This window comes from Scleropages formosus, chromosome 3 (assembly GCF_900964775.1).
Source record: "Scleropages formosus chromosome 3, fSclFor1.1, whole genome shotgun sequence".
Classification (NCBI taxonomy): Eukaryota; Metazoa; Chordata; class Actinopteri; order Osteoglossiformes; family Osteoglossidae; genus Scleropages; species Scleropages formosus.
In genome coordinates this window covers 29,898,490-29,919,935 of record NC_041808.1, presented here as the reverse complement: position 1 = coordinate 29,919,935, position 21,446 = coordinate 29,898,490, and the positions used below count along the sequence as shown (strand labels likewise).

Genomic DNA, 21,446 nt, shown 5'->3' with positions numbered 1-21,446 from the left:
AGGACAAAGGGATGGGCTGAGAATAGGTGTCTTGCTGTACTTGTGCAATAATCAGCCCTTTGTATCTCTGACATGAAAGCAGACTGGGATGAAGTTTCCTTGAAAAATATAATTTTGACCACTTTGAAATTTCTGCAATATACTTCAATTTCATTTAACTACAGTATAAAGTGTAGTTTCCATATTCATGGAAAATGACCTTTCCATTTTGTTGAATATGAGTTAATTAAATGGCTAAGTAAAAAAAAAAAATCTTCTAAAGTAACAGATTAATTGCCTACAGTGTGCATCAATCAGTGTGTCTGTATGCGAGACCAGTGTGTCTTACCACCGGTCTGCATTGACATTTATTCATTTAGCAGACGCTTTTGTCCAAAGCGACAAACACCTCAGCAAAAGTACAATTTATGCATTACATTGAGAAGGAGACATAGCTGCAGACATGAAAGTCTCAAGCAAACCTAGTTTGTTCCCTACCACTTGCTGCACCGAGGCTCATTGTTCGAGTAGGTGCATAAGACACAGGATAGACAGATCCCCATACCCTCCCACCAATTTTTTTTTTTTTTTTTTTTAAATGTTATAAGATACACGGTTAAAGTTGCTAACAAGCTGTGGCTCTTGGGACTGGCTTGGCACATTAAGTGGAATACCAGTTATTCAAAATGCATGTATAGAAAAAAAATCACGTACAGAAGAAAAGCAAAAATTCAGTGCAGCAGTACAACTGTAAAAACAGGGAGTACATGTCCATGTTGTGAATGTATGGCACCAATATACCTCCTTGTGCTTCTCCATGGTGGCATAGAGTTTCTGGGACAAGTCATTGGATACATTGGGCATTCCTGGCTTCTTCTTGTTGGCCCGGCTCAGACTGCTCTTGTTCTTGCTTGTCTTCTTACTGTTTTTCTTCTTAGCATTCTTGCTGTCCCCTTTGGTGGCCTAAGATAGACAAGATGGCTATGGAAATGTACATGCATACACACTGAGCACAAGCAAAGCTCCCCAAATATTACCACAAGAACAGTAAATGTTACTACAATATAATTTCTATCCTAGTCAAACTGTTGGAGCTGCCATCTTTTGAGAACGGCCTAAGACTAGGTACAGACAATATGTCCTAGTGCTTACGTCAATACTCTCGCTGGAAGTGCTGTTTTCCTCTCTCTTGCGTTCCTCCTCCTCTTGTTCTAGCTCCTTGATGCTCTCTTCCAGCACGTTGGGCCAGAAGTCCCCCTCGAAGTAGGGTAGCTCCTTTGCACTAGTCAAGCGGTCTTCTGTCGCCTGTTTGAAGATGTCCTGAAATGGGACACACAATGGAGACATTAATACATAGGTTTAATAAATGCACTTAGAACACAGTTCATGAAAGGACCAGGGAACACAATCCATTTGGAGAATAGGGAGCTATGGCATAGGTAATATTCCAGTAACAAAACTGTACACGTTGCTAAGTTGCCCACCTTGTAGTCATGTACGATGCGCTCGGACACAGCCTTATCCAGCATTTTCTTGTACCACTCCTGCAGCCGTTTGGGCTTGGGTATCTTCTGATCAGGCGGATGACAGTGAAAGATATAGTCATCTCCTTCACTGGGCGGACAGGCCCAGATGTGACCAGTTGTAAACCTAGAAGTATGACGTGATCATGAGGTTAGAATCATTCACACACGCCTCAGGTGAACTGAAAAAACTGTAAATCAAAATGCATCTTTACTAATTCAGGTCTCCCTTGTATAACACAGCATCCTTTATGACAGTTTCAATTCAAGCAAATGTAACATTTTCATAATGAACTATGAACACACACTGTTCCTGTAAGGCAGTTTAATTCAAAATATGTGCCTTGTAAGATCACACCAGACCTAGCGAGCAGTCCTCCCCCCCCACCCATATGGCTTCTGCTGCATGTCAGTTGTGCCCATTTTGAAGCTTTGCTTTTCTCAAATCTCATGACCTTATATATGTATAATGTATACAATATAATCTACAATAATGAGCCCTGAAGCAAAAGTTTTAAAGAAAGTGTTTAAAGACAAAAAGGCAAAAAGTAAAAAAAATACACTAAATCCTGAAGTCATATAATTTTTTTTCAATTTTCTTGAAAGGCAATATAATTATAAATGACACTGTGCAATCACAGTTACTATTCTTTTATTGCGAATGATATCGGATTCTTGGCCAGGACAACACAACAGGGGGAGGGAACAGACACAAAGCATACCAGCGGCCCATACCCTAATCATTGGTGTGCACACATACAGTCTGAAACCGCTTATTCCAAGCGGGGTTGCGGTGAACCAGAGCCTAACCCGGTAACACGGCGCAAGGCTAGAGGGGGAGGGGACACACCCTGGACGGGACTCCAGTCTGCCGCAAGGCACCCCAAACAGGAACCGAACCCCATACCCAACAGAGAGTGGGCACAGACCAAACCTGCTGCACCCTCCCCTCACCTTTGACTTTGTTCATGGAGCCTGCACCGTGTATCCACCCTGTACCTTCACTACAAGCACCTTGGAAGCTCTAAGTACTGCACAAGCACCAAAAAAAAAAAAAAAAAACAGCAAAATAACTGACATTTGCACCTGACACTTACTCCTTGTTTCATTCTGTCCAATGGAACCAACAGTATGCTACAGATACTTTACTAAGAGCTAAGCATAGTGGGGATATAAATTTAAACAATTAGAGTAATTACACCACAAGAACTAACTCGTTAGGTGGTGTTCTAAAAATTCATTTAACTTCAATAACTTTATTACAAAAATATATATACAGTGCCATGAAAAAGTATTTGCCCCCTTCCTGTTTTTTTTTTTTTTTGCATATTTGTCACAGTTAAATGATTGAGATCAAACAAATGATGATTTCATTTATTAAGGGAAAAAAGCTGTCCAAACCTACCTGGCCATATGTGAAAAAGCAATTGCCCCTAAACCTAATAACTGGTTGTGCCACCCTTGGCGGCAGCAACTGCAATCAAGCATTTGCGATAACTGGCAATGAGTCTTTCACATCGCTGTGGAGGAATTTTGGCCCACTCTTCTTTGCAGAATTGTTTTAATTCAGGCACATTGGAGGGTTTGAGCATGAACGGCCTGTTTAAGGTCATGCCACAGCATCTCAATCGGATTTAAGTCCGGACTTTGACTAGGCTACTCCAAAACCTTAATTTTGTTTTTTTTTTTTTTTTTTTAAGCCATTCAGAGGTGGACTTGCTGGTATATTTCAGATCATTGTCCTGCTGCATAACCCAAGTGCGCTTGAGGTCATGAACTGATGGCCGGATAGTCTCCTTCAGGATTTTCTGGTAGAGCACAGAATTCATGGTTCCATCAATTATGGCAAGTCGTCTTTAACTCAGCTTTCCAAAAAAAGAAATTCATTCAAATTTAACAAGGGGGGGATTACTTTTTCACATAGGGCCAGGTAGGTTTGGACAGCTTTTTTCCCTTAATAAATGAAATCATCATTTAAAAACTGCATTTTGTATTTACTTCGGTTATCTTTGTGTAATATTAAAATTTGTTTGATGATCTCAAAAATTGCCTGTCCAATCCAGTATTGTGCTTGTCCACAGCCTATAATGGAAGCATTGGGAGTAAGGCACATTATGTATGTATGTATGTATGTATATATATATATATATATATATATATATATATATATATATACACATATACATACACACACACACACATACATACACACACACACACACACTTGATAGTTACCAATTTGGCTAAAATACCTGTCTTTGGTGTAGAACACTGAGATGAAACCCATGAAAACACTTGGAGAACATGCAAGGCCCACAGTGACTGAGCCAAATTCACACATATCTGAACTCAAGAGTTAAAAGGCACCATATCACACAATCCCAGAATAAAATAAAATATAAGCAGAAAATAATGAAGTGTCAGAAGGAAGGAGTAAGTATAGACAGCACTTAAATGTACAGTAGTATCTTGATTATCTAGCCTAAACTGGATCAGCGGTGAGGCACAAAACAAAAACAAGGATAATACAGAACTATATGTAATACAATCAGTATTTGGAAATAGACTGGATCTCACTCACTCACTCACTCACTCACTCACACACCTTCTGAACCGCTTGTCCCATACAGGGTCACGGGGAACCGGAGCCTAGCCGGCAACACAGGGCGTAAGGCCGGAGGGGGAGGAGACACACCCAGGACGGGACGCCAGTCCGTCGCAAGGCACCCCAAGCGGGACTCGAACCCCAGACCCACCGGAGAGCAGGACCCGGTCCAACCCACTGCGCCACCGCGCCCCCTAGACTGGATCAGTAAAATAAAAATAAAAAACCCCACACTATAAAAACCTCCATTCATTTATTCATTCATCCATCCATCCCTATCCCATAGTCATTTCAATGTTTTTCAATGTTTTTAAAACTGAAAGCTAAACAAAATTAAACCAGCATTATTATATTGTCTGAATTTAGCACACAACTAGCAAAGGTTAAAAATACTCCAAAAATAAGTCACTAGGTGTAGTAAGATGTTTAGTAAGGAGCAAACATCTTTGCTTAAACTGGGTACGTTTACAGTTAAAAGGTATGTTACAAAATGTCTAGCATTTTTAAAAAAAAAAAAAAAAAAAAAAAATCTGCTGCAAGATAACATGGAAAACCGCATAATCAAAAACCTGTATCAAGCAGATCTTACCAAGTAGACTGATGTGCCTCACTGTCATCCCCTTTGACTCTCTGAACTGGTGTTCCACAGGGCTCGGTGCTGAGCCCAAACTCTTCTTTATCTACATCTCTTCCCTTGGCCCTGTCATCGCGTCCAATAGATTCTCCTACCACTGCTATGCCAATACCCAACTGTTCCTCTCTTCCAGAACTAGTCATTACCAGCTGCCTCTTGGACATCTCTGCCTGGATGTCTGGTCACCACCTGCAACTCAACCTCTACAAAGCAGAGAGCTTTCATATCCCAGCTGGTCCATCTTCCGGTCGAGAACGCTCTATCAAACTGGACAGCTCACTCATTTCACCTACCTCAGTGGCTAAGAGCCTGGAAGTAATGATCGACTCAAGTCTGTTTTTCTCTTTGATGAACACATCAATGGCACAACCTGGTCCTGCGCATACATCCTGCATAACAGCCACAGGATACACCCTCATCTCACAACAAGCTCTACACAATGCCTGATCCAGGCCATGATGACATCCCACCTGGACTACTGCAACTCTCTCGTGTCTGGCCATCTCTTTATGGGCTATATGAACAGGAATTACGCTCATTATGTGAGGGAAGCTTGTACATCTAAATTTTGTAAGACAGATGTTCAGGTGATGAATTAACAAGATTGATTGCCAATCATGACTCACCCCAGCTTCTTGACGTACTCCAGATACCCAATGAGGATCTCATGGTAGACCGCTGTGCGCATATGACGAGGCTGGAAGAAGTGTACACTGTCCAAATAGGAGATGTACACACGCCTAGGAAAGAATAAGAGGTTAACATACCTAAAGCTTGCACAACACACATCTTATGACCACCTTAATATTTTAGTTACCCATGACTAACAAACAAAAGCACACTTTTTTTAAAACCAAAAGCAAAATGCCTCTAACATGCAAGTGAAACATTTAATCAGGCTATATAATGACATATACGTCAAGACTATGGTCTACTTAGGGAAGGTGAGTTTTAAGGTGTTTTCCTGACCTCTGATTGGGCGGTGGGCAGTCTGAGCCATACTCCTGCACATGCATGCCAAAGAAGCAGACATCAGCACCATCAATGTCTTCAAAGGCAAACAGTGCCTTAGACCTATAGGGAAAGGACTCTGCCATCTCCCCGCTGTCCACAAACCTACAAAGGGATATAGAAGGACTCTGGTTATAGCCTACATGACCACCAAAGGGTCTGCTGCCAAGACCTATGGGATCTGATCATTTGTTATGCAGACTAGCCAGACTGCTATGTTACTACTCTTCTACCCACTTGGTGATTCCACATGCAAAAGGACCAAAATCAAAAGCTTTAAGGTTCTCAGTTTTGGATCTGATGTGGTGGAATGAGCTCTCTCTCTCTGTCTCTCTCTCTCTCTCGAACTGCTCAATCCTTTTCTACATTCAATAGTAACAACATCTTTAAAAACCCATTTTTCTTCATAAACTTATACTATGTTGCCTGACTATTTCACTATCAATTCTACATGCAGCTACTCATGTAACATATACTTGCAAAAAAGGTGATACTGGGCAAAGTGACTTTGCTTTGAGAATTTCATGTCTACACTTAAATCTTTGCTGATGAATTGCACTTTTGGTTATTCTGATTTTGTACATCACTTTGGAGAAAAGTGTGTTAAATGCATAAATGTAAATTTAAAGAGATGCTGCTATTGAGCAGAAAGTGACATAAAACTGTGTTCCTAATTCACTTAAAGGTTCTTATATTGTTTTGGAAACCGATTTTCCTAGTTGGTGAAAAAAACCTCTTGTACTGCCATCCTTAATCTCTCCATTCATTATAGGCACATTGCCTTTTCTTGACCTTTACCTTCGATGTAAAGGTTGCATGTTTCGCATCTGATCTTCACCTATCCAGCAACACAACTTCTCAACCAGTTTCTGCACCTTTGTTGAAAAAAGATTTTGCGCATGTTTTTGCCCAGCCTAGATAATAATTAATTTAGGTAGGTTTCAGCTATATAAAGAAATCACATGATGCAAAGACATAAATATCTTGAAAGAGAATTTTTATTAGATACAGAATACCTGTCTAAAGCAGTCCTAGATTTATCATAAAGAGTGGAAAAAGTGCAAGGATGCTTTTCAAAATCGCGGAAATGGGATTCTCGCTAACTATTAACCATTTACACTGGTTCATTTGGCAGCCACTTTTCTTCAGATCAACTGCAAAAGTGAGGTCTAAAAAAAAAAAAGTTTTAGTTGACAGCTTTGTCTGAGCTGAATGAGTGTTAGGAAAACAGCTTCATATAGATTTAGATTTACATTTATTCATTTAGCAGATGCTTTTGTCCAAAGCGACATACATCTCAGCAAAAGTACAATTTATGCATTACATTAAGAGAAGGAAATTTACCAATTTTTACAGCAGCATTTTCATACCAGAGAAAGTCATGGGAAGAGCATTGTTCAAGGGTACTACCCAAAGAGTAAGGATTTAAATCAAGGACCTTCACATTCAGGGAAACAGTCCTAACTGCTACATTGCCTTGTATCCTCCACCCACTTTGCTGTGACAACAAGGATAATAGAGACTCCAGATAACCTAATCACTACTCTAGAGCTTATTGCTTGGTCACCTCACCCATTACCCTGAAGCTCAATATTGTTACCTGGCTTTCATGCCGGGTTTGACCTCCACCACCTTGTCTGAAACATGGACCACACGGATGGTGACCTCGCCTGACTCAGGGTGGTTTTGCCGTCTGAGGAACTCGTTCACACGTATCTCTAGGAAGCTGCCGAGTTTCGTCTGGGGCAGCCCTAGTAATAGCATCACAAGATAGAGTGAGAGAATGAAAGAGTGCATGGGAGATAAAGAAAAAAGAAAAAAAAAAATTGGATTGATGGGGCAGGTTTGATTTAGAGAATGACAAGAGAAAGGGAGAAAAGCAACCATTAGAACACTAGTTAAGAAAATATAAGATGCCACCCAACAGAGGTCACATTCATATTCCTGTAGATATGAGAAATGCTCAGTGCCTAACCTTAGCAAGTATTCTATGAAACTGAGATGTTGATATGCACAGTGAACATGGCATATGTATTTTTTCTGAAGAGCCTAATTTAGTATCAAGGTCCATATCATGAAGCTCCATTTTTTCTATAAAAGCTGAATGCTGAAGTCAATAAAAAATATGAACTGGAAGAAAGACTAGTAAAAAGTGCTAAGGTATGAGCGTAAGAGAGGAGACATAAGAGCATACATTGGAAAATATCACAGAGACTTTAAAAAGTCGTCACTTAATCAACATACGTTTTGCAGCATACTTGTTCTCCTTGCGGGTCTTATTGGACTTTTTTAAGCAGCGATCACACACAAAACTGTGAACGAGAAGAACAAGAAGTCAGACTTGTCAAAATAAGCTGCACGAAAGGCTGTTCTGAAAGGAAGTATGGAGAACAGTTCACGGTGTGCAGCACAAACCCAAGACAAACAAAGCCAAAAAACACTTTAAAGATTGTGTTAGTAAGTGTGGCATACTTTGTCATGGATTTTATTAAAGAAATATTCCAAAAATGTGAAATGACGATTTAGAAATTAAGATAAAAGGCTTAGGCAAAACCCTTTGTTTCACAGAAAAAAGAAAGAAAAAACATTCAGGAGTATCTTTATCTCTGGTCTCAGACTCAGCAAAATGTGCCTGAAGTAGAATACAGAAAGCCATAACTTTTTTGCAGCAAAGGAAAACAGAGCCCTGGCTGACAAACAGCAGCAGCAGCAGCAGCAGCTCACCCTGTCGGCCATATCGTCTCATTGTGGAGGACGCAGATCTGATGCATTTTACGTCCACAGTCGGTACATTCCACAAACCTGTAGAAAGAGAAAGAAAGGAGGTGTTTTCACTCAACACTACCAAAACAGTAAAGCTAAGGATATTTTGAAAATATGTACTTAAATTTCTACCCAAAAAATTTTTGCACTGCTTTTATCAACTTTGCCAATACTATGTTAACTTGATTTGGACAAACATGATTGAAATCAAGCTTACAATTCAGGGTCCAGTGTGTCATTCTTTTTCCTTTCAAACTGTTCTTTGCTGATGGATCTGAAATGAGAGGGAGAATCCCACAACGCAGAGTCTCAGGATCAATCCAGGGCAGAATTGCTTATTTGTTAGCCTTAGCACAAGGCTTCTTCAAATAACTTGTTGCGAGCTATAACAGGCATAGCTAAACTTCAGAACATACAGGGCATGTTTCTTTTGGGAATGGGAGCTCAGTCAGAACTACAATTTCTCTCGCTGCTCTGGACATTAAAAGATCTTGGTTAATATAAAAATGAAAACACTACAACTCACACTTGTGTAAAGCTAGCTTTCCTTCTGAAAGTCTTTAGTATAGGCAGGCAAAGCCTCTTTCCACTTGAAACACAATAAGCTCAAAGTGAGAAATACAGGCAAAAGGAACAAGGCTGCTGATAAGTGCAGTCCTCTAAAACAGAATAAGACAAAGGATGTGGTTAGAAGAAAAATTATATGCGAGGTAAGATTACGATAACAGACAAACAAATGAGGTAAAGCAGTAGTAAATGAAATCCAAAATTCAGGAGAAGTCAGAGAAAATTCAAGAATAATTTCAAATGTGCCACTCTTAAAGACACTGACAGAACAACAAGTTTTATATACTGCAGCATCAAGGCATTACAGAATACTCAAGTATGGTACCGGGGCAAAACTAACGTATTGTTCGGAAGTCAGGGAGTGGAGGGTGTACTCACGTCTGTGGCTGGGAGGGGTCGTCCCCAAGGGACACGCTCTCACCCTGGATTTCGTTGAAACACTTCTCACAGAAGTGGTACCTGTCAGCAAGAAGCCCATATTTTGGTGAACTATACCGTTCCCCACAGTACAGCCAATCACAGAGAGGGCACGGAGAAGCAGCCACCAATCAGGGCAGGGCAGGCCAAAGGGACGGGCACACAGGAGGAGCAGAGGGCAGGATCGATCGTCGTCAGGGCAGTCAATCATGATGCAGGATTTGTGTTGTGTGTGTGTAAATTTCGGAGTGGATGATTGGTCACACCAAAGCAGGCCAATGCAGACATCACAAGCGTTAAAAAAGAGAGAAAAGGAGAGGGGGGAATTGGGGGGGAGGGTAAAATGAGTATTAAAAAAGTGAACATAAAACGTTACAGGTAAGACAAGGACAGATGGAGGGATGGTAAGGGGGGGGCGGTTGGAAGACATGACAACATCCAAGATAAACACAGAGCAGAAAAGCCAGGGCAAAGCACATATTAGCTTCCAGACAAGTCAATGAGCAAAAACATCACAGCTATGCAATAACAAGAGAATCAACACTGAGGTGGGGTGGTATAAATATGCAAAAATGACAAAAATAAAAAATTTTTCACCATCTCACTAGTCCATTTTAAAGAGGGTCCTTTATAGTTAAATGTATATATTTTGGCTATTTAACACCAAACCTTCTACACTAGAATTAACCGAAAGTTGAGCTACAAAGGGAGTGCACTGCAAAGAACTTCAAAAAAAAAAAATCTATTTTGTACATGCAGATTTATTGTGTAAATACACTTTTATAACTACTGCTATTGAGTTGATTTTTAAAAAAGAATTTCTGTTGATTTTGACGGTAATATTTATCGCAAAACAGGACCCCCTTTATAAATGTCAATGTCTGTATAAGCCATGATATTAAAATGGAAGAGACTGAAGGGTAGCCATTCAAAGCAACAGAAACTTTAAACAGCTGTTATACAACTATTGCTATATGTGATACATGCAGTTTTTGCTTTGCCCACAGGTGTGTGCCCATATATAAAAACTGTACACAGCTATTTGTAATTGTAACAAAATTCATATATGATTAAGTATTTTAGACCAAAGACAACATTCTTGAATTTCACTAAAGTATGTGTGTATTCTGAAAAATTTAATTGCACTTAATTTGGAAAGGATTGGGTGTGCAGGCATGTCTGGGTCTAGTGTCCGTCCCTTACCTGTTCTGGTAGCTGAAGTACGCAGCGTCACGAGGAATAGTGCACAGCTGCTTGCCATAGCAGCAAAGGGTCTGAGGAGAGAATTCAAGCTGCGGGAAAGTAACAGGCAGGGGCAGGTGAGAAACAGGGGGGTATAAGTGTTAATTAAAACATTAAGGAAAACAGGTGAGAGGCCAAATCCTTGTTCCATGCACCGACATCTCCAACTTTCACTGAAATATACATGTACCTTCCTGCCACAGCAGTAGCCTAGACCCTGCATGACAGGGTCGATCTCCTGCTCAAACACCTCAGCCAGCTTGGAGCAGTACTTGTAGACACGGGAGGTCTTGCGGTTGTAGAGCCAGGCATTGTTGAACATGAGCCACACATCATCCACGTACTGCCAGGGCTCCTGATATTGTCCTGTGTCCAGTTTGCGCTTGATAGTTGACAGGTCCATTGGGTTCTTCACAATGTCAAAGTAGTCCTGAGGTTCAAAGTATCCCCCGCAGATTCGATGTAGAAAATGGCACAGCAACGAGAGTTTGGAGGCAGGACAGGTGTCATCGTTGTGGACGTTAACCCGAGAAGAAGAAAGAAGAAGGTGCAGGGGAACAAATGTTGAAGGCTGCAGAGAATTTTACATGCAGACAAAAAAAGTCCCCCTTCCTTTTAACTTTGCACCTTTTCAACATTACTCCGAGACAGCGAAATCAGTTATCAGTTTATAGACTTTTCATCTATTTCAGCCCATCTTTTCCTTATAGGATTTGTTTATTTTAATTGTTACACCCAAATAGCAATAATTTCAATGCATATTTTATCTGTGGTAACATGCCATTATGAAAATACTGATAATTAATATTCTGATCAGTTCCTAAGCAAGCCTTTAGCATTCAGTTAAATCTAGATGACAACTGAGTGCAAAGTTCAGATGGAAGGAGTCTATAGGTACAAATAAAGACACACACTAGCACTGGCAATATGGCTGAGAGCATTCACTGACCAAACAGCGGACAGCAAAGCACAAGCAGCACATTCAAAGCCAAGTGCACAAGTGCTAAGTCTTTACAGCAAAAAAAAAAAAAACACTCTTCAGCAAAACATTGATCAATGGATTAAAAAAAAGATAATCCAGTCCTGTTGCCCAAGATTTTCATGTTACACCTTTTCTATTGTGTTCTTTCAAGCTTTTAACATGCAGTCCATTTAACTCATAAATGCTTACATATTCATGTAGTTGTTCAACTTCAATAAGGCTGCCACTAAAAGAAAAACTGATCCGAGTGAATGAAAAGTGACTACTGCAAAAAAATCTTTACTGTATACATTCTATGAATGTAATTCATACTTTAATGATTCAGATAAGATGGAATTGTTATGGGTTGATACGGGATGCCTGGAGTCAACTGTGAAACTGCACCTCTATACAGTACTATGCTGTCTCTGTGGCTTTTTTGACGTTAACTTCGGAAACACGGCACTTGGACATCAGGACTGGTACACTGAGCCACCAAAGGAGAAGCATGACAATCTGTATGGGAACCTAGCTATAAAACCCTGCCATCAGCACCTTCATTACCAGTATTAGTGTCAAGTGATCTGTACATCAAGAGCTCTATGAGCAGCATGGACTTCAGAGACAAGGACATGCATACAACTCTCATACAACTCAAAGGCATTACATTTGCTGGCATATGTATCCCAAAATGTAATAAAAGAAAAATTACTTACTACAAATTCTACTATGAAAAACCTTAATCGTTATCAACTGTTCAAATCACATGACACAAACTTAGTTGCAGTCTACACATCTACATAAGGAGGAGGGAATTACTTTTGATCTGCAGGCCACATTTCCGGAACACAAGTTTAACAGACATTATGGGCGAGAAATGGTGGCACATTAATTGGTACTGTGATCATCCAGTTAAAGTGGCATTAAGACATGCCAGACCACAATCAAGGTATTAAAACTAGAGTATGTCTCACGACATTGTTTATTTTCCTTTGTCTGTACTAACACATGCATGAACTACTCTTCTCTCTCAACATTGACCTTCAGATGGCAGGTGCAGTGTTGGCAGACTGTTACTCTGCTGTTACTGTGCTACATCTTGTGTTTAAAACCTCTAGTCAGAAGTTTCAGTGAAAAATGTTATGGCACACTTCTCCACGAGGCTGTGAGGCAACACTCAAACATAACACTGACAACTGGCAAGGAACTGATTATGAAGCTTGTATTATTAACTAAGCATTTCAAAATAATCTTAAAAGATTGAAGACTTTCAGTGCTTGCAAAAAAAAAGAAAAAAAAGAAAAGAAAAAGTAGTTATTCAAATCAAATAAGGGACGTGGCTAAAAACGCCAAATGAATCCGTATCTTCCAGTCGTGTGGAAGTTGACGTTCGTCAGTAACAGACATGCCCAAATTATTAAGCCATTGCTGGGGTTCATTTCTTATTTTCCAAAGAACAATTACCTTGAGTACATTTCATCTAAGAGTGCTTGATAATGGATTCTCCATATGAGGATGGATACTAAGGTCAGAGTGTCATCTGACCTGCTGAAAGATATCTGGCAATGGCAGCTGATTAAGGGACTGACGATGTTCAGGCAACAGGAAGCCTCTAATAAACAGCTTAAACAGCTACCACAGGAACAGTTCACATTTTATAGAAGTTTTCTCAACTCCAAAACTTCAGTGTACATGTTCTCTGTTCAATTTCATACTTAGTAATGATTTGGTACATTGCATTTAAGGTTGCCTCTTGTTGCTGTAGTGCAACTTTAAGAAGCTTCTCAACTAACCCCTCTAAAGACATCCAGTCAGCCGGCTGATATTCTACAAGCGTTTTTAGCTTCACCTTATTTTATTTGAAAAATCTGGTCAGAGAATAAAAGGAGGAGTTTGGAAAGAAGCAAGCATGTGTTCATACGCAAGACCACACAAGCACAATTCGTATCCTCGCACCACAAAACCTCACTATGGAGGTCATGCACACCAGCGCCCAACAATCGCCTGCAAAGCCAGCAATTCCGCAAGATGGAACACAGACACCTTACTGGCCTGGCCTAAGTCTACTACACTTCATACCCTTTCACTCCAACTCTTGCATACATGAAATGAATTAGGAGGAAGGCAAAGACAGCCAGGGTGCAGGTGAAAGGGAAGGAAGAAAAAGGAGCTACTACAGATAAAGAATAATGGAGATTCTTAAAGGAAGCAAAAATTGAAGCCAGCGCAGTCCCTTACCAGGTTAGTTCGGTTACTAGTTCGAATACGTACGGGTATTCCCAGTAACTGGGGGTCCACCGGCTGCCGGAAGGGCAGCGACTCAGGGTCCTGGCGGTATAGTGCCTCCAGAGTGGGCATCAGGGCCTGCCGCAGCTCCTCTGCTTTAAAGACTGGCAAGCAAAAAGACAGGGGGGGAGGTGTTGCTGTGAGTCATTTAATAATTAAAAAAAAATAAATAAATAAAAAAAATACACATACACACAAGTCCATTTGAGACAAACTGGAACAAAGAGGACACTTGAGGATTTTGCCCCCTTACAAAATATAATCAATAATCCGCCTAATTATATGTAGACACACCTAGCAAACACAAATGGAACATCGTAACAAATGTTCAAACGCTGTGAACTTCTGAAGATAATTTTCTCATCAATTACTTGTATTTTAGAAAGTATTTTTTTCCATGTATTATAACTCTATCCAAGATGTTCTCAGACTAACTGAGGGACCTCTGTATTAAGCTTTTACTGATAACCACAAGCTGACAAACGTTTATGCAATAAAAGGAAGAGCTATTGGGACTGAACAGGAGATTCTTGAGAATATTTTCAGAAATTAAGCAATTTTTAGTATTAATATAGTTTACTTGAATGAAAATGTTGAGTTTTTTTTTTTTAAAACCAGTTCAACTAAGAAAATGTAACTGCTTGTGTACACAAAAAGAGAGCAGTGAATTGAGTGCTTACACTGACAAAAGGACACAAAAAAATATAGATACCGGTTACAAGGGATCAGTTCATAAGTAGCAGATGACTAAAGGAAAGCAAAAAAAAAAAAAAAATTAAAAAAAAAGCTAAAAAGAAATATTTTAATGGGCTTGTGCAGATTATGTTAAATAGCCCAGTTCATTTACTCAACACATAATCTGCATCAGTGAAGAAAAAAAAACTATAATCCAGCCACTGGGCAGCCAATCTAGTGGCCATGTAAAAACTGAGGATTTAGTAACCCACGGATAAAGTGAGGGCCATTTTCATTAGGTTGTTCTTACTGACTAACTTAAGAGGTAAAAGTTATTTCAATTTATAAACAAATTGAGTTACAGACTTCCAGACCCAACTGTATTAATAAGGTGAGGATACAACATATTACTCCCACACACAGAAGTGGGAATGAAGGAACGCTGGTACCACAAATGCACCAGGGCTAGATTTTGAAGACAACTTTTGCTACTACATAGAAAGAACCCACATCAGAAACTAAATCATGATGAAACAGCCATCCTACTTTTCTTCTTGCTCTGCACACTGGGGGTAGAACTGAGTGTGCCAGTTGTCCCTAACCCCTCCTCTTCCTCTTTAGGGTCCACCTTCACATCCAATTTTCTGTCCTCTGCTGTTCCTCCTGACAGCATCTCCATGGGCTCCACTTTGCATCGTTCACCCGCTGACTCTTCTTTCTTCAACTACGAAGATGGAAGAGTGAGTGAAGAAGAAATTTCTATGGAAAATATTGTCAATTTAGTGGCATAAACTATAATATATTCAGCATGAACATATTTTGCATGTAACATCTGACAAACATGGTCATTTTATGCACGTGGTCAACTCAGTTGTTGCTCTCTGAATATTTACTGCTCCGATTTGCAAATAGTGCATTAAAAAAGTTTTACTTTAACTGGATTTGTCATTTTCTATTTGCAGTCCAGAATGAACTGCAAAATTTGCTGACTTGACAGCCTTGTTTTGAACCTTTATCTGCAGTGATTCTATCTATTCTAGCCAGTCCCACCCCTTTCCATCCCCAGCCCAACCTCTGGCTTCTCTTCAGGCTTCCCATCTGCATGTGTGGCAACCTTCTTTCCTGAGACCTTCCCATCTGACACCTCTTCCTCCTCCTCTTCATCTTGCTGCTTGACTTCCATCTTCGTGTCAGACGTGGCTAGCTGGGAGCTCGCATCAGCGCTGCTGACAGATGCTGGTGTGGAGACTTGGCCGTCTGCCGTCAGGGATGATCTCTGGGACAGCTGCACGGTTGGGGAACAAAGGACAGGTTACCAGAGGCAAGGTAACTGACTTTTTAGAAGGAGCCAGAAAAAAAATGAACAGAGAACAGTAGGAACAAGATGCAAGTCAGCCACACATGTATAAAAAAAAAGACAAATACCCAGGAAAAGACTTTGCTTCCGTGTATTTAAACAATACAATTAACCTACTTTGTAGTGCTAAACATACAGTATTAAAAATCTAAAGAGTAAAACCATATAAGTTGTAATACTAGATGAAGACGCTACAATAAGGAATAATGGGGCAGAAAGTGCAGGAAATCATAGTGATATTTACCGGCGTACGTGGGAGCTGAGGTGGCAAGGGGGCTGTTGGCGTGGACACAGAGGACGCCAGCCCTGATTGGGGAACTCCAGACGTGACACCTCCCAGCTGCTGCTGTAGCTGAGTAGGTTTGTCCAGGCCAACCCCAGGTCCCATTGACTGAGCTAACTGCTGTTGCTGTTGAGCTGGTGGGGCCAACTGGGGTGGTGTGGGGGTCTGAGGCTGGGGGGTCTGTGAGCCAGCTAAGCCTGGTGGCGTGTGGTGGGGTGTAGGAGTCAGGCTGCGTGCAGGGGATGGCGAGTTCTGCCGTAGAGGAGGGCAATGAGGATGGGAGTTAGGCTGTGATGAGCCAGAAGACAGGGGGAGGCCAGAAGCTTGGCCGCCTCCTGTGACAGACCCCGCAGGGCCCACAGATGCCCCACTATTCACTGAACCTGGCTGAGGGAGTGGACTGCTAACAGGAAGTGGGGGTGGTGTGGACATCTGAGTTTGCTAAGAAAGAGAAGACAAAGTGCAAGTTAGGGACTTCTGCATACAATTCCAAAGTCGGATCAACTGATGCGAAAGAGCACTTTCATATAACATGGCATTGAAAGACGCAAATGAACCATTTCAGTATTTTACATTATCTTTCAGTGAGAAAAATATGGGGCATCACAGTCAAAGTGAGTAATTGAAATCCACGGCAATAGAATTTGTCGGTTTTTCCCCCATCAGTGGTTGAAATTGTCATTATTGGGACAGAGCATCAAGCTGTCCAGATAATGTTATCTATCTATTCAAAACTACTTCAGTCATTAGCTAAAGAGTAACAAGTATAAATGCATACATGCCCAAGTTGCCCTCCCACGTGCCCATCTCTACGTGTGCCTACAAGTCCTGTACAACCCCAACCCTCACCTGTGGCATGCCAACAGTGCCAGCCCCAAGCCCTGGCCCTGTTCCTGAGCACTGACCAGTGGGCAGATATTGATTCTGCAGCTGACCAATGCTGGGCTGCCCCATCCTTGGTACCCCCATACCCATCTGGAAGACAGACATTTTTTGTGTCTAACAATGTAACTACTTCAGTCATTTCATTTTAACATTTGAGAAATAGTAAGAAGATTTGCATGATATTAGTCATCAGGGACAGGACACTTACCTGGTTAATAGCAGATCCAAGCTGAAGTGGTGGTGTGGATCTCTGGCCAAGGGATTGCATTCCCAACTGGTTAAACTGGTTTATACCTGCTTTGGCAAATAAAACAGACACCTTTATACAGAAAACCTAACCTCACACACAGACACATACTTATGCAAGCAAACTGCAGTGAAGATACAAGATTAAATCTTTTAATTACACAAGAGCTCTGCTTTAGAAGCTGTATTCTCGGGACAGGAGAAGCGTTGCGTACCTGTGGGGTTCTGCATCCGGTTTACCATCTGGCTTGGCACGGGAGAACGAACCATGGAAGAATCAGAGTGTGGACCGTCTAGAGAGGAAAAAAAAAAAATAAAAAATTAGTGAAGAAAAAGTGGTTCTGCAGGATACCTACCTACAAAATCCCAGAGAAGAATCCTCAGACAACTAATTTGTGACTTCAGACCAAAGACAACTTACAAAGAACTGAGAAGACTTTCACACCTAGTCACAACAAGAAAACCACGATCTGCAATCAGTACATTAACCATTGATTCATTTCCATCCTTATACAATTAAGATAATTCACATCTCTAAAACCCACAATGTCAAGAGCGTGGACTGAAACTCACTAAGGGTCTGTCCAGGGGGCATGGGGGCCTGCCCCATGCTGGGAGGCCCTTGTGGAATTCCTGAAGGTGGTATGCCTGGTTGAGTGGGAATCATGCCCTGCTTCTGCAAACGTGTTCGCCTCTTCTCTTCCAGCTCTTTTTGAATCTTGTAAATCTTCTCTGCCAGGAGATGATAGTACTCCCCCTGGGTGAAGAGTTAAAGAATGGATAAGTTGAGGGGGGAAGAGGTCAGTACCATCCCAAGGGCACTGAGGTGAATACAGTTAAGCAAGTAAGACTGGCACACACCCTGCTGTTGGCTGATTCGTACATGTCCCCTTCCACCTTGCGGGCGTAGGCCACCAGGTTTTCCATCCTCCGGTCTTTCAAAGCAGCTGGGTCCGGGGTGGGGAAGATAGCTTGTACTCTACTCATGAGAAGGGAGGCAGGAGATAAAACACACTCGCTCTCTCCAACCCTAATATACAATTCAAGATAATACTTCCGAAAATATTCTAACAACAGGTCTACGAGGGGGCAAGAAGGGTCTAAACTTCAGATAGGGTGGTTATCCGGAGGGCAGCTATGGGACACTCACAGCTTGTGCACCAGGTGGTTGCGCAGGTCCTGGGTGATATCCTCATGCCAGCTTTTTCTAATGCTTGCTGCAGACGGTGGTGTGGCCGTAGGCATGGACCCCATAGCACCCACTGCACTGCCGTCATTCATCAGACTGAGAGAGAAACAGAAGGTGAGGAGAAAGGATTTAAAAAAAAAAAAAAAAAAAAAAAAAGACATGATTTCCCCTACTATTATAGCAAAATAAAGACTGGTTATAACACAAATTAAGTTTATGAATAAGAGTAAGATAACCAAAAGTTTGAAAACCAAGGCCATACAATTGTTCCACCACTCAACAAACGCTGACAGACAGGACAAACTCTGTGCAGATTGTTAGGGTTGCTATGATAAAACAAGGCATGAAGCAGAGAGGTGACAAGTCAATGACGTACCTTTGCGAATTCATGCTGCTGTGCAACATGCCATCCTGCAGGAGGCTAGGTTGCTGGTTAGTTGACTGGACCCCAACACCTCCGTTCACTCCCATGGCATTCCCAATTGTTGCTGGGTGGGAGGAGAGTGTAATGAGGACAAAGCCCCTAACTGGCTCCCACAGCACAGTGAGTCAGCAGAACCTACCCAGCCCAAAACACAAACATTTCTTGCTCACCCATTGCACTTTGTGGTCGCATGCCAGGCTGGCTCTGAAGCCCCTGGCCAGACAGCTGTGGTTGAGGAGGCTGCGGGGGCACCTGGGCACCCTGGTAGGTGAGACCCAGAGCAGCATAGGCCCGTTCTATGGAGCTGGGGTCAATTTGGTTGGTGGGGTTGAGACTAGGGGAACTGGGTTGCCCCCCAGGCACAGCCCCCAAGGAGCTGCGTAGTCCCATACCAGCAGTGCCCAGAAGAGCTGCAGGGACAAAATGAAGGCAAAACCAATGCTATTCAGTTCAAAAGAACTTCAGTGTGAAATGTCCATTTCATCATTATTCAAGTTCATTTTTAAGTAATTAAATCATTTCAATGCAAAACGCATGTCACATGTCACTGAATCAGCATGAAAGCTGACCACAATAGAAGTGGAACACCACAGGATTTCCTCAAGGCCTAACCTGGGCATAAAGTATGAATCCTGTTTTCTAGTAACCTCTGGAGGAGGTTCACCGTCACTCAAGACATATGAATTTACAGCTTTATCATTATAGAGATTCCAAGAAGCAGTATACAAATCAGTTTTCTTTCACTGCTGAATTTCAGTGTTTCATATCAAGAAACGGTGCCAAAAGAATCATGCAGATTAGCAGAAATTCAAAGTTAAGAAGCGCTGCAATTTGTAGTTGTACATATATGGCTGTAGCATGGAGAAATAAAGCAGGGGAGACATGGCAAAAACCTTATAATAATTCAAATACAGTGCAGAACAACAATGAGCCAGGCAGAAATGAAGCCCCCCCTCAAACCTCATTCTGAAGCTAGAGATACAGACACTCACTCTGCTGGCTCCTCTTGTCTCCTGCGTTCTTGAGAGGCAGGCAAACAGGGCAGTCATGACGTGTGCAGTTCTTCCAGTGAGAGATGATCTGCCGTGAGGAGGCGCAGTGGGCCACTGAACACAACAGGAGCAAGACACAGAGAGTAAAGCGCAAATGAGAATCTTCCGGACAATGCAACACTCTCGGAAATGCCGAACGCTCTCAGATTCTGAGTGTGCTGGCTGTGGACATGCAGTAAAGCATGAAAGTTACTAATGCCAATAATAGTAAAGTGAATAAAGCATAATAATGAAAATGATAAGACAAAATAAACATAAAGAAAAGTACATCATGGAGAGCTGAACTTGAATGCATTGGAGTCTCAGTTAATTATGAGAAATAGACAAAAGCCAATGCAAAGTAGATGAAAAATTAAAAGGCGATAGACAGAGAGAGACATATATCCCAAAGAGCCTCCCGCAGCTCTTGGTCTCCATGGTCTCACCCTGGCAAGACTTGCCAGCCTGGCAGTGGGTCATGTGGTTGAGGACATTCTTCATGGTGCGACAATGGGGTAGGTTGCACTGGCGCACCTCTCCATTAGCCTGTTCGCGCCTCTGGCACTTATGGGCATGCAGCAGAAGCACCAGCTGCTGCTGGATCAGCTTGCGCTTCTCCGGGTCAGCTGTGGGGGGTGGTGCTGAAGAAGTCGCTGCCGTGCCCAAGCCACCTGGGGCCACTGTAGAGGTGGGCATCATGCTGCTTGCTGCCCCAGGTCCCGTGGTGCCTGCTGTTGATCCAGCCACACCTGCAGAGGGCTGCTGGGAGCCCTTGACACAAAGGGAGGGAAAGTGCTTTTAATGGCTGACAATGCACGGTGCCAAAGCAACAAAGAAGGCATCAAGCACATGTTAAAAATGTTAAGCAACAACGCAAAAATCACACACACACTGTATTACCATGCCAGTAATGCCCTGCATGGGTGGCGTCTTTTTGTCCAGGTTAAACTGGGCCAGACTGTTGGGTAGACCTGCCTTGTTCTGTAGTTGCTGGCCTAGTCCAGCCCCACCCAGACCCTGACCTGCAGGCTGACCATAAGGGCTGCCATAGGGACCAGGGCTACCCATCATGCCCATCTGAAAGAAAAGAGAAGGCACAGAACAAAGAGGAGGAGAATGGGAAAACATCAATTTTACGGCGGTGAACTTATCACTTGTCAACGAGACCGCTTTTGTGAAGCTTCAGATTTCATCACAGCATTTCAGATTGACAGAATTATCCCTGTCATAACGGAGCCCAAGTTCAATTTTCTGCCATTGCCTCCAAATCCCATCCACACAAAGTAAAGCAAAACCTCAAAAACTGCATCTCTCCCCTTAATTGCACATGATCCATCTTTGGCTTCAGTTGAGTTCAGTGACTACTGT

General features: G+C 41.9%; 1 protein-coding gene across 4 annotated transcripts in view; it reads right to left on the bottom strand.

Moving 5' to 3' along the window:
- The window catches only part of ep300b (EP300 lysine acetyltransferase b), a 33,566-nt gene that overhangs the window by 5,739 nt on the left and 6,381 nt on the right, over positions 1-21,446 (bottom strand). Inside the window, exons 3-29 of one of the 4 annotated variants that reach the window (XM_018738485.2) lie at positions 20,979-21,155; positions 20,525-20,849; positions 20,034-20,153; positions 19,218-19,457; positions 19,000-19,111; positions 18,585-18,719; positions 18,296-18,413; positions 18,008-18,191; positions 17,650-17,727; positions 17,397-17,485; positions 17,153-17,278; positions 16,265-16,744; positions 15,736-15,948; positions 15,210-15,387; positions 13,974-14,092; positions 10,932-11,171; positions 10,703-10,791; positions 9,461-9,541; positions 8,733-8,789; positions 8,477-8,554; positions 7,997-8,064; positions 7,353-7,503; positions 5,711-5,857; positions 5,368-5,481; positions 1,464-1,629; positions 1,132-1,299; positions 781-942 (exon numbers count right to left, since the gene is read on the bottom strand). In XM_018738485.2, coding sequence (XP_018594001.2) covers positions 781-942; positions 1,132-1,299; positions 1,464-1,629; positions 5,368-5,481; positions 5,711-5,857; positions 7,353-7,503; positions 7,997-8,064; positions 8,477-8,554; positions 8,733-8,789; positions 9,461-9,541; positions 10,703-10,791; positions 10,932-11,171; positions 13,974-14,092; positions 15,210-15,387; positions 15,736-15,948; positions 16,265-16,744; positions 17,153-17,278; positions 17,397-17,485; positions 17,650-17,727; positions 18,008-18,191; positions 18,296-18,413; positions 18,585-18,719; positions 19,000-19,111; positions 19,218-19,457; positions 20,034-20,153; positions 20,525-20,849; positions 20,979-21,155 — 4,215 coding nt within the window. The remainder of the gene's footprint in view (positions 1-780; positions 943-1,131; positions 1,300-1,463; positions 1,630-5,367; positions 5,482-5,710; positions 5,858-7,352; positions 7,504-7,996; positions 8,065-8,476; positions 8,555-8,732; positions 8,790-9,460; positions 9,542-10,702; positions 10,792-10,931; positions 11,172-13,973; positions 14,093-15,209; positions 15,388-15,735; positions 15,949-16,264; positions 16,745-17,152; positions 17,279-17,396; positions 17,486-17,649; positions 17,728-18,007; positions 18,192-18,295; positions 18,414-18,584; positions 18,720-18,999; positions 19,112-19,217; positions 19,458-20,033; positions 20,154-20,524; positions 20,850-20,978; positions 21,156-21,446) is intronic. The other 3 variants (XM_018738486.2, XM_018738487.2, XM_018738489.2) reach the window with 3 other exon arrangements.